Raw genomic sequence first — 12500 nt, 5'->3', positions numbered from 1 at the left:
ACTAGTTTAATTAAAATAATAATAATAATAATAATAATAATAATATACTAGTTTAAAGTTAACAGTAGAGCAGTAGGTGGAGGTGGTATACTTTGGCTGCATGAGCAGTCTATCATCGTTTCTCAAGCTTAGGTTGAAAGCAAGTGTTAACAGGGTTATCATGCAAGTTAATTTACAGTTTTCCCTTTAACAGATCCTGCAGATAATTGTAATTTCAGCAGTAAATAGGATTCTTGAGTTAATAGCAGTAATTACTTGATAAAACTGAACATCCAGCTGAAAAAAAAACTTTAAAATAGAAGTCCAAGAGAGTTGACCTTGGGGTGAAAGAGTTTTTATCCCCTTTTTTAAATTTATTTATTTAATTATAACCATTGTTTTCTGTTGACCTGTTTTTGTCTGTACAGTCAGATTTGCCTTATCTGTGAGTTGATTAAATACTTAGTAGATTAATAATAGAAACCCAGGGCCTTTGCCAGCACTATTCTCTGCTTGTTTCATGCATGCGTTCAAAGGTAGAGGCAAATTTGAACATAAATATCTGTCTGTACTTCAGGTGCGAACATATAGATTAGTTTCATATTAACTGCCAATAAGAAGTTGACTATTTTATTATATTTGCTAAAGTGTTCACAGATGGTTATAAGTCAGGAGGTTTTCAAACTGGACCCTGAGGAACTCTTTTAAGGACCCAGGCCAGTGGGGCATTTAAGCTGAAGGCCTTCAGGCCTCAGGAACCTATTCCAGCCAAAGCACAAATTGATAGTACACAAAACCATTGTTCTAGACCAGCTTTGTTTATGTGGGTTATATCTACCACGTTGTAAATTAAAATGAGAAATTGTTTAAATATTCATTTTAAAAGTAACAATAATGGTAACAAAATATTTTTGTGAAAATTTAGTGAGAAGATTGGCATCGTTTTACTTTTTTGGTACATTTCTTTGGTGCGAAAGTCAGCTAGCACCTCCTATCTACTTCTGCATTCAGTCTGTTGATTTAGCACATATCATATAGCTTCCGGAAAACTCCACTGTATACTTTGGATAGAATGAAGGTGAAATAACATATTGTTATTAAAATGATTTTAACCTCAGAGACACCCTGAAAGGATCTTCCCCAGACCGCACTTTAAGAACCACTGTTAGATTAAACAGTCAAGTATGCTCAAAGTTTATTGTTCTAGGGACTTCCCTGGTGGTCCAGTGGTTACGACTCTGCACTTCTACTGCAGGGGGCACGGTTTTGATCCCTGGTCAGGGAACTAAGATCCCACATGCCACATGCCCCCCCACACACAGAAAAGGGGCATTAAAAAAAAAAGTTTATTGCTCTATTTTCACTGTGCAGATACAATTATAAATTTTTAATTTGCCAGATTTTTTCATTGGTGATGAAATTACTATTTCAGTTTTTTTTTGACAAAAATGACTGGTTTGCAGATGAGTAAGGTTGTGGTTTAAAGTTAATTATTGTCTTTGTTTTCTTCTCCCCTCAGATGCATTTGGTGTCAGAAAACAGTACATGATGAGTGTATGAAAAATAGCTTAAAGAATGAACAGTGTGATTTTGGAGAATTCAAAAACCTCATCATTCCACCAAGTTATTTAACCTCCATTAATCAGATGCGTAAAGACAAAAAAACAGATTATGCAATGGTAATCAGAGTTTACTTTTCCTTATGTAACTGATTTCCAAAAAGTTATTTATGTCAGTGTATGAAACACAACTGTGTGTGTGAGAAGAATCATTATGGTAAGCCATAATACCCTACCCACTTTCTAAAGATGTGCCACAAATTTTGGCACTTGAGTTCTTTCAGGTCTAAAAGGAAATTGGAATATGTTATATTAGTGGTTCCTAAATCACTGAGTCCAAATCACTTGAGGAGCTTTTTAAAAATACAGACTTCTGAGCCCACCTCCATCACCATGTTTGATTTAGTAGATCTAGGGTAAGTCCCAGGAATCTATTTTTTTAGAGTCCTCAGATGAGTCTGATGAACAGCTGGATTTGGGATTCATGATTATTGTCAGTGAAAAGAAAACAGATTTTCCTCACACGTTGTTCTAAAAGAATTTTTTCGTTTGGAACCTCACGTAGGGTGCCTGGAGATAAGTTTATGTTGCACGTTAGATGCTCCCACAGATAATGGTGAGCATTAAAGCTGTTGACAATACTTGGCAGTATGTATGTGTATGATAATTGGTACAAACATCTTTCAGTCTTCATGTAGCTCTGAAGGAAAAACTGTAAAATCTGCATTTATTTCCTACTTGAATGTCCCAAAGTAGTTAAACTATTTCATTCTAAAACTAAATTGTGTTTTTTCCAAGTTCGGATTTTATATCTTAAATGTCATCTTTGTCAATATTCCTGCAAAAGAAAGAGGGCTGTTAAAATTTGAAAACATGTTTAATGTTGTTGTGATACTTTTTTTTAAATGGACAACCCTTATGTATCTGAATTCAGTCTGAGATCATAGGGGATGAGAATCATTCAGTAAAACCGTGGAACATCTTCATTAATGTTATATCCTCAAGGAGAAGGGGAGAGGAAAGAAGTGGTTAGATTGGAGAAACATTAATTTCATTTGACTTTGGGCTTTGTACAGTTCTGGATTCTTGAATCTATTTCTGAATACCCCATTTTAAAAAAAGCTTGAAAATTAGAATTCATCCAGAAAAGGACAGCGTTAAGAGAGCAGAGAAAATCAGTGTCCATTCTATGAAGGGTTGAAACGTGTTGCCTGGGAGACAAGACTAATAAACGATATAATGCTTCAGGTGTTTGAACACAACAGTTGTATGGAAGAACAAATGAAATTATTCCTTGCCTCAGGAATCAAAAGTAGAACAATGAAAGTTATTGAAAGACAGATTTTTAACTCAATTTAAGTCAGAACTTTCTAATAATTTGATTTAGCAGTGGAATGGGCCGCCTTGTTAGTGAGTTCCTTCTTACATGAGTATCCAAGTATATACTGGAAGACTTACCTAGAATAATGTAGAAGAGAATTATATATTAAGCAGAAATTAGTTCATTTCTAAGGAACTTTTCCATTCTTAGAATTCTTTGATTTTTATATTGTATCGATTGGGATAGTTGTTGTTCTCTCAGCAAATTTACAGCACGGTTGTTATTAAGAAATGAAAAACTTATTGCTCACCATCTTTGAGATATTAAGGTCTTTTCACTCACATTAATTTTTTTAGCTAGCGTCTAAGCGTGGAAAGCAGTGGACTCCATTAATAATCCTGGCCAACTCTCGTAGTGGAACTAATATGGGAGAAGGACTGCTGGGAGAATTCAGGATCCTCCTAAATCCCGTACAGGTAACCAAAGAGAAAACCTTCCTTTCTGTATTAATCTTTTCATTTTTAGTTTTACGTTTTCCCTAAATTGTAATGGTTGTTAATGCTTGAAACCGGTAATCATCTGATTGTAGGGAAGAATAATAATTATGAAAGTACTGAGCCATTCAAATATGTGGAGAAAGAGGGGTTCTCATGGTGGGGATGTAAAATGCTGCAGCAACTTTAGAAAACACTTGGACAATTTCTTAAAAAGTCAAACAGGGACTTCCCTGGTGGTCCAGTGGCTAAGGCTCCATGCTCCCAGTCAGGGGGCCCAGGTTCGATCCCTGGTCAGGGAACTAGATCCCACATGCCACAGCTGAAAGATCCCACACACCGCAACTCAAGATCCAACAACGCCGCAATGAAGATCCTGCATGTGGCAACGAAGATCCCGCGTGCCACAGCTAAGACCCAGCGCGGCCAAATAAATAAATAGATATCTCTTTAAAACAAAAAAGTCAAACATAAATTTACCGCACCCCCTAGAACTTCTAGGAATCTACCCAAGGGAAACAAAAACATATATCCCACAAACACTTTTATGCAAATGTTCATAGCAGCATTATTCATAATAGCCAAAAAGTGAAAATACCCCACTGTCCATCAGTCGGTGGCTGGATAAAACAAAATGTAATATACCCATATGAATGGAATATTCAGTGATAAAAAGGAACTACTGATACATACATACATACTACAATAAACGAACCTCAAAAACATGCTGAGTGCAAGAAGCCCAGTGCAGGGGACCCATATTGTGTGATTCCATTTATATGACATGTTCAGAAAGGGTGAATCTATAGAAACAGAAAGTAAAACAGTGATTGCTGGAAATTGGGAGTAATCGCACACCGACATTTTTAAATGTAAGAATAAAAGACTCAGACCATTAAGACTGAGCTGACATGCTAGCAGCTTCTATTTTGAAAAACTAAACGACTCACTGTGCAACGATCATAAATGCAATCACTTTTCTTTCTAATTTGTAATTTTCCCTTTCAACATTGCACAACTTAAGGAAATATAAAAATAATTTTAAAAGGAAAGAGAAAGGGGAGTTCCCTGGCTGTCCAGTGGTTAGAACTTGGCACTTTCACTGCTGTGGCCTGGGGTTCAATCCCTGTTCAGGGAACTAAGATCCTGCAAGTCACGTGGTGGAGCCAAAATAAATAAATGAATAAAATTTTAAAATAAAAGGAGGGGCTTCCCTGGTGGCACAGTGGTTGAGAGTCCGCCTGCCGATGCAGGGGACACGGGTTCGTGCTCTGGTCCGGGAAGATCCCACATGCCGCGGAGCGGCTGGGCCCGTGAGCCATGGCCGCTGAGCCTGCACGTCCGGAGCCTGTGCTCTGCAACGGGAGAGGCCACAACAGTGAGAGGCCCGCATACCGCAAAAAAAAAAAAAGAAAGAAAAAAAGAAAAATCACCTGCATTATCTCCACACAAATACATCAGTTGTTTTCATTTGTCCATGTTCTTTCCATGAATTGTCTGTGCATTTACATATTAACATTTCTGTAACAATAATCTAGGTACAAGTTTACATTCTGTTTTCTTTACCTAAAAGTATATTTTTCTGTGTTGCAACATAGTCCTCATAATTATGTATGAAATGACTAAGAAATCATCAAATGGATATATCCATATTTATCCAGTCTCCTGCTGTTGGAGGTCAAGTTTCTCTCTAAGGTTGTGCAATTATAAATAATGCCACACTGAATATCTTTACACACAGGGCATTTTCATCTTTTGAAATATTTTCCTAGATCATTTACAGAATTATAGGTATCAAGGATCCTTTCACCTTTATGTCATTTTATGCATATTGCAGAATTGTTTTCCAGAAATTGGTACTAACTTGCAGTAGTAATGGAGTTTTTAAATCCAGTATAAAATATGAAGCACTAGTTAAAGGTGAACTTAGCACAGCCTGGTTTTATGTGAACAGCAAAGAGGCAGTACTGTATAGTGGATAAACTACAGGATTGAATTTGTATGTCAGCACCTAATTATCAGAGGAAGCGTAGGCAAGTTATTTAACCTTCCTGTGCTTCCATTTCCTGGTCAGTAGAATGAGGTTTACTCGTGCTTTGTAGGGTCAGCATTGGGATGATCCACAGTGAATATAGTCTGGCATAGTGCCTGGCATATTGTTAAAGATAAACGCATCGTAGCCAGTATTGTTATTTAAGCATATCTATGTACTCATCTAGAAGGAAATTATCCTCACAGATGGATGACAGTGTTGGATAAAATAATTTTTTCCTTTTCTTTCGCGTCTAGGTTTTTGATGTTACTAAAACTCCCCCTGTCAAAGCCCTGCAACTTTGTACTCTTCTTCCCTGTTATTCAGCTCGAGTCCTTGTTTGTGGAGGGGATGGGACTGTGGGCTGGGTCCTGGATGCAGTTGATGAAATGAAGATTAAGGTATCCACCTTTAAGACCTACTTGCCTTTCACAGAAGCACTTCTAAGATAACTATACAGTATTTGTGCTTATATTTTTTATTATGCAGATGAGTATTAGAAGGCATTGCCAATTTTAAATATTGTTATTGAGCAGTTATTATTATGTTTGTATCTTTATTGCCTTGGCTTTAAATTTTACCAAATACTATTACCCTACAAACAGTCTGAAGAGAAAAATCAAAAATATATCTTCTATGTTGTAGGGACAAGAGAAATACATTCCACAAGTTGCAGTCTTGCCTCTGGGAACAGGCAACGATCTATCTAATACCTTGGGTTGGGGTACAGGCTATGCGGGAGAAATCCCAGTCGCACAAGTCTTAAGAAACGTGATGGAAGCAGATGGAGGTAAACTAGATAGGTAAGTTATACTTCCCCCAAAAGTAGATTTCTTGAGCTTTGGGAATATTGTTTGGATTATAAATGAAGACTTGTATAGTTATAAAGTTAAATGTAATTTAAATGTAAAAAGCTATGTTAGTTGTGCTTATACATGGATACTGATGTTTTATTTTGCTGCTGTATATTTTGTTGTTACGTAAGGACTGAAGTCATAAATTAGGCTGAGTACTCATTTCAAAACTTACATACTCACTTAAATGTGCTTATTTCTCCAAATGCTATTTTAATAGAAGAACCTCATCTACCAGGCATCCAGAGTTGATTGGTAGTAGTTATAGTTAATTGGCAGTTAATTTGGTAATAATTACTGATTCTTTTTTTAACTTCTGTTTTTTAGATGGAAAGTTCAAGTAACAAATAAAGGATACTACAACTTAAGAAAACTCAAGGTATGTTTTTAGGGCTGCAGTTTCGAGTGGTCTCAACAAGCACGATGGAGTGCTTCCATTTTGGTGCTGTGGTGGGACACAGCGACAGGTCCTTATCTCTAGGGAGCTGGTTATGAAATAGGCTGGGGGTGTGCCTGGTTCCACCCTCGTAGATCAGGCTGGAAATATTTCAGGGGAAGTGACCTGGGAGTTGGTCCTTAAAATGTAAATACAATTTAGATCAACAGAGAAAGGAGCAAAAGGCTTCCCAGGTGGAGGAAATAGAGACGAGAGGGTGCACATCATGGTTAGTAAATAGCAAATAATACAGAGATAGCAGATCTGTATTTTTAAAAAGATACTCTGGAGATAGTGTGAAAATAGCTTAGAAACCTGCACTATGACCCCAAAAAAGGGAATCTTAGGATGAGGACAATTCAGAGACGTTTTAGAGGTGGAATTGATCAAGACTTGGCAGTTGGGAGGGTGGGAGGGAGGGAGACACAAGAGGGAAGAGATATGGGAACATATGTACATGTATAACTGATTCACTTTGTTATAAAGCAGAAACTAACACACCATTGTAAAGCAATTATACTCCAATAAAGATGTTAAAAAAAAAAAAACTAAAACTAAACTGATACCCTGAAAAAAAAAAAAAGACTTGGCAGCTGATTGGTATTAGGGGAAGCAAGAAAAAACATTACTACCAGATTTCTAGTTTTTATGACGGGATGTATAGAAGTGTCATTAACCAAGATAAGAAAAATAGAGTTTCAGGTTTGAATAGGAAGAAAATGCGTTAAGACTTTGGGCATGTCACCCTTGAGTCTGTGGCTCACTGAACAAGAAGTCAGAAATGCAAGCTTATTGCTCAGGAAGAAGATTAAGTGCAGCTAGGTTGAGGGAATCCAGGCTGGACTGGGAAATAAAGTTAAGCAGGGACCAATAGCCTGATTGAGACTGAAAAAGCTGACAGCCTGAGAGTTGCAATGGAAGTAAAAAGCAAAGTAATGGGAACACAGGAGTGGAAAGCCTGGGTGCAAAGTAGAGCCGTTTAAATGTAGCCTATTAACCAGAAATGGAAAGTGAAATGTATATCTTATAGGATCAGCCTTTGAACTGAAGCTTTATCTCTGGAAACTTCACTGGATAGCGTAAAATAACTCTACGCAAAAAGTGAATGTAGAAAGTACTTAATTTTCATAAAGAACACAAAGACTAAGATTTACATATTTATTGTATAACACAGGCTTGGATGGAAGCATAATCTGTTGCTTATTTTTACCCTTTTCCACAGGAATTCACAATGAACAACTATTTTTCTGTTGGACCTGATGCTCTTATGGCCCTCAATTTTCACGCTCATCGTGAGAAGGCACCATCTCTGTTTTCTAGCAGAATTCTTAATAAGGTGTGTTGGATAAAATAACCTTTCCTGCTTATCAGCTAAGGTACAGTAAAAATCAAGAGTTCAATTATATCTAGCACTCTTTCAACTAGATTGAGATAGAACTAACTTATGGAAACATTTACCTGTTCTGTTTTATGTAAGACTGTCAAATTAGATCCTTAAATGTATTTTATTAAAGTATTTCATAACCATGACAAAATTTTTTTAACTCAGAGTTGGAATGTTTTATAGCGTATTTCGCTTAGATGGCAACTAAATGGAATATATGAGAGCTTATCTTACTTAAATGGCAAGTAGAATTGGAAATAAATTTAGGCCAGATAAATTTTTGGTGAAGCTATTAATGGAAAACTAGATTCCATTGGCCTGAAAAAACCCTAAAAGGCAGATGAGGTAAGAAAAGGAGCAGTTTGTTTTCCACACTTTTTTTTTTTTTTTTTTTTTTGCGGTACGCGGGCCACAGCGGAGCACAGGCTCCGGACGCACTGGCTCAGCGGCCATGGCTCACGGGCCCAGCCGCTTCGCGGGATGTGGGATCTTCCCGGACCGGGGCACGAACCCGTGTCCCCTGCATCGGCAGGCGGACTCTCAACCACTGCGCCACCAGGGAAGCCCTGTTTACCACACTTTTAACTGAGATCATCTCTGGTTTCTAGTACAATTGATTCCTTTGGTTCAAATTTTGTCTTCGAATTTTTTTAATGACTTTTGGTGATTGAGCAATAGGATGCAAAAAATAGATGCAAAACAATTTTGTTCCTGGTTCCGTTTTACAAATAGCTCTCTTTTATTAATATAGTTACTAAGTCAGTAAGAATTGCTGTTTATACAGTTGCTAATTAACATCTCAGTGCTTCCGTCAACCTTCCTGTATTCAAAAGTGATTATAAAATGTTTGCTAGATTTACCTGTGTTACTTTCATTAAGTAATCTGAAGTACTAGGAAAAGGTGGAATTTTCTAGTTTTAACACAGTGTTGCTTTATAAGGTGTACCTTTTTGGATAAACTGGGAGAAAACAGCATTTAAGCACAAACCACCCCCTCCTACGTTCCCCTGAAAAAACGGGCTAATTAAACTCAGAAGTAATGGTGCCCCTTCTGCCATCTGTGTCTAGTCCACTCTCTGGATACATGACTCAACCATCACATCAGGGAGCTTTCGTTCAGTGTCTTTTTCTTGCTTACAGGGCTTGTTAGGTTGCTTTAATATCATATTTTCTGTCCATTTCTCATAGGCTGTTTACTTATTTTATGGAACCAAAGACTGTTTAGTGCAAGAATGTAAAGATTTGAATAAAAAAGTTGAGGTAAGCTTTTAAACTTTCAGGTGGTCTCTGGATTATGAACTTTTTTTTTAACGAAAATGCTGAATTTTCTATTAACATATTTTGCTAACACATAGGGAGTATTTATTGTGTACCAGACACTTTACTAAGTGATTTATACACATTTTCCCACTGAATTCTCACTACAACCTGTAAGGCAGGTACTATTATATTCCCATCTCGCAGAAAACTATTTGAAATTAAATAACTTGCCCACATTCACAGAGTGCCCAAGGATATAGGTAACCAGGATTTGAACCCGGGATTATGTAACTCCAGAGTCCGTTACATAGACAGACTCTGAACAGCGGCCATGTGAGTTCTCTGACACAGCGCCTAACTCATCATATACTCTCAGAGGAAGTTTAAGCCCAAAGTTTAACTCCTATTGTGGTTGTGATGTATCTCTTTTACATACTAAAGCAAAATAGAAACGTGTGAGCAATAAAGATAGGATATTCATGATTGCTTATTGCTACAGCACTCGTGACATCACGATATGGCACAGTTTGATATGTATCCCTTGCTTCTGCTTCAGAAAAGAATCTGTAATGGTTAATAGCAATGGCAAAGGCATTAATACAGAGAAACCTAGAACTACTAAAAGAAGTAAAAAAGGGGACTTCCTCCGCAGTCCAGCGGTTAAGACTCCACACTTCCACTGCAGTGGGCGTGAGTTTGATCCCTGGTTGGGGAACCAAGATCTCACATACCATAGCTCAGCCAAAAAAAAAAAAAAAACAGTAAGAAGGGAAGAGCCAAACAACAAACAACTTAGGGAAAGAGTGAAAAATGAGCCAAGAGGGAGGAGCCTGACTGTATGCTCACCAAGGAAAGCTGCTGCGGTGAGGTAGATGCTGAGCTCACGTCCCAGGAGGAATGGCGAGGGTTGCCATAAAAAATGTTTCCTTCTGCTGTATCATATTTCCTTTTTCCTGGGCTTTGATAGCAGGGCCGTAGAGTGAAGCATACAAGGTAGCACTTTTTTGTTTTTTGGTCTAATAGTTTATTTATACAAAAATTATTTGTGAAACCACCTACAAAATGCCAGGCACTGTTCTAGGTACTCGCTGTACAGTGATAAATCCCTTGGTCTCACTAAGTTTACAGTCTGGAGAGAAGAAAGACATTTAAATCATATTGCAATATGGCATGAGAAGTGATCTGATAAGGAACATGTGCAGTCTTAGAGGAATAGATAAGAGCAGTACATAACCCAGGGACTGGAAACTGTCTAGGGAAAGTGACTGACAAGGAAGTTTTCTGGAAGAAGTGACAAGCTGCAGTCTGCAAATTAAATAAAACTTAGCTAAGTGAAGAGAGGTGAAAATCATTCTAGGCTTAGAACAGCATGTGCCGAGGCCCAGAGACAAGAGAGAACGTGACATATTTGAGTGTGTTCAAGCTGGACCATAGCTTGCGGGAGAGAAAGGGGTAAGAGCTGAGGCTGGAGAGATGGACAGAGGCCCAGATCACAGAGGAACTTGTGACTTGTTAAGGAACTTGGATTTCATCGTGAGCGCTGGATTTCATCGTGAGCACTGAGTCAAGCCATTGAAAAGATGTAATAAGGGGATAAGTGTCAATCTAACCAATCTTTGAGAGATGAATAAGAGGAGAGTAAAGCTAGAGAAATGATGGGCTGCTGGACTAGGGTACTGTCAGGAATGTTGGAGAAGGAGGGATACTTAGAAGAAGCAGCGTCAGTTGTTTTTAGTGATTAATTGGTACGGAGGGTAAAGGCCCAGAAGTCAAAGATAATTCCCAGGTTTCTGGTTAGGCTGCGGCGTTGGGGGCAGGGGGTGCTACTCTTTCTTGGGAAAGTAGATTGCAGAGAAGATGCTTAACTCAGTTTTGTGCATGGGAGTTTTAGGTGCCACAGTCAGTTGGCAGTGTTTTGTGGGCAGTTAGATATATAGATCTAGCCCAGTTCACTTTCCTGGACAAGCAAAATAGAGCCATCAGCACAGAGGTGGCAATTAGCAAGACAGAAGTGGTTCGGATTTCAATCCAGAGTGTGTAGAGAAAAGAAAGGAGCCCAGTACATAGCTATGTGGAATGCCTTCAACGTGAAGTTGAGAGTAGTGACTGAGGGGGAACATCCAGAGAAGTAGTCTGGTTCCCAGAAAGCAAAGGAGGAGAATAATTCAGGAAAAGAGGAAGGGGTCAACAGTGTGAGGTGCTATTAAAACAGCAAGTTAGATAAAACCTGAAAATATAAGGGGGTTCAACAAAAAAGGGTTTCTTTGATGACCTTGGTTTTTTAAATTTTTCATTTGTTAAAATTCATTTATTACAGTAAACACTGAACGGGTGAGAAAGGCCAGATTACCTGGAGTGAGGAGTAGGAAGCAGTCTTCCTACCAGCTGTCACATCTTACGTATATGAAAATGGATGGGAATTCTGAGTGACTATGTCTGGAAGTCGTGTGCCCTGAAGTCACTTACTCCTTGTATTTCTTTAAAGCTAGAGCTGGATGGGGAGCGAGTAGAGCTGCCGGATTTGGAAGGTATCATCGTCCTGAACATTGGCTACTGGGGCGGTGGCTGCAGACTGTGGGAAGGGATGGGAGACGAGACTTACCCTCTCGCCAGGTATGTACGTTTGCAAGCGGTTTTCTGTGTCACTGGTTCCTGTTGTTCTTTGTAGACTTTTAACATTTTTCCCACAGATTTTCTTTATTGTATACCTTGTTAATATCAGTACTTAATAAGTTGTTGGTCCACCTGTGTTAAAAAGTAATTGTCCCATTGGGGCTGATTTTCTTTTATTGCATCACATAATCCATGTTTCCTTTGTCCCATTTTAGGCATGATGATGGTTTACTGGAAGTTGTTGGGGTATATGGGTCTTTCCACTGCGCTCAGATTCAAGTGAAACTGGCAAATCCTCTTCGAATAGGACAAGCACATCTTTCATTTCCAAGCCACTGATGTGTAGAAGTAAATATACATGCTATACCTTGCCTTAAACCAGCATGTGGTTTACAGCCATGCTGTTGGTCACTGTCCACCAGGGTGAGTAGGATGGACAGGAAATAAGAAATAAAATAAGGGATGATATTAAGGAAGATTTTTCTGAGCTTTCTGGGGACTGACTGTTTTCTCATTATTTGTCCCTAATTCTAGCTGATCTTGAAGTGCTCGACACCATAACCCACAA

The 12500-nt window shown here is 38.4% G+C and overlaps 1 protein-coding gene across 1 annotated transcript in view; it reads left to right on the top strand.

Moving 5' to 3' along the window:
• DGKE (diacylglycerol kinase epsilon) overlaps window positions 1-12271 on the top strand; it is a gene marked incomplete at its 3' end in the record, with an annotated part of 20539 nt that extends 8268 nt beyond the window's left edge. The window contains exons 3-11 of the mRNA XM_082603923.1: window positions 1499-1658; window positions 3216-3335; window positions 5643-5786; window positions 6031-6188; window positions 6567-6618; window positions 7898-8011; window positions 9248-9319; window positions 11805-11932; window positions 12148-12271. Coding sequence (XP_082460049.1) covers window positions 1499-1658; window positions 3216-3335; window positions 5643-5786; window positions 6031-6188; window positions 6567-6618; window positions 7898-8011; window positions 9248-9319; window positions 11805-11932; window positions 12148-12271 — 1072 coding nt within the window. The remainder of the gene's footprint in view (window positions 1-1498; window positions 1659-3215; window positions 3336-5642; window positions 5787-6030; window positions 6189-6566; window positions 6619-7897; window positions 8012-9247; window positions 9320-11804; window positions 11933-12147) is intronic.
• Window positions 12272-12500: the final 229 nt, after the last annotated feature.

The sequence above is a fragment of the Mesoplodon mirus genome (assembly GCF_964341445.2).
Source record: "Mesoplodon mirus genome assembly, chromosome: 18".
Taxonomy (NCBI): domain Eukaryota; kingdom Metazoa; phylum Chordata; class Mammalia; order Artiodactyla; family Ziphiidae; genus Mesoplodon; species Mesoplodon mirus.
This window is presented reverse-complemented; position numbering and strand designations above follow the sequence as displayed.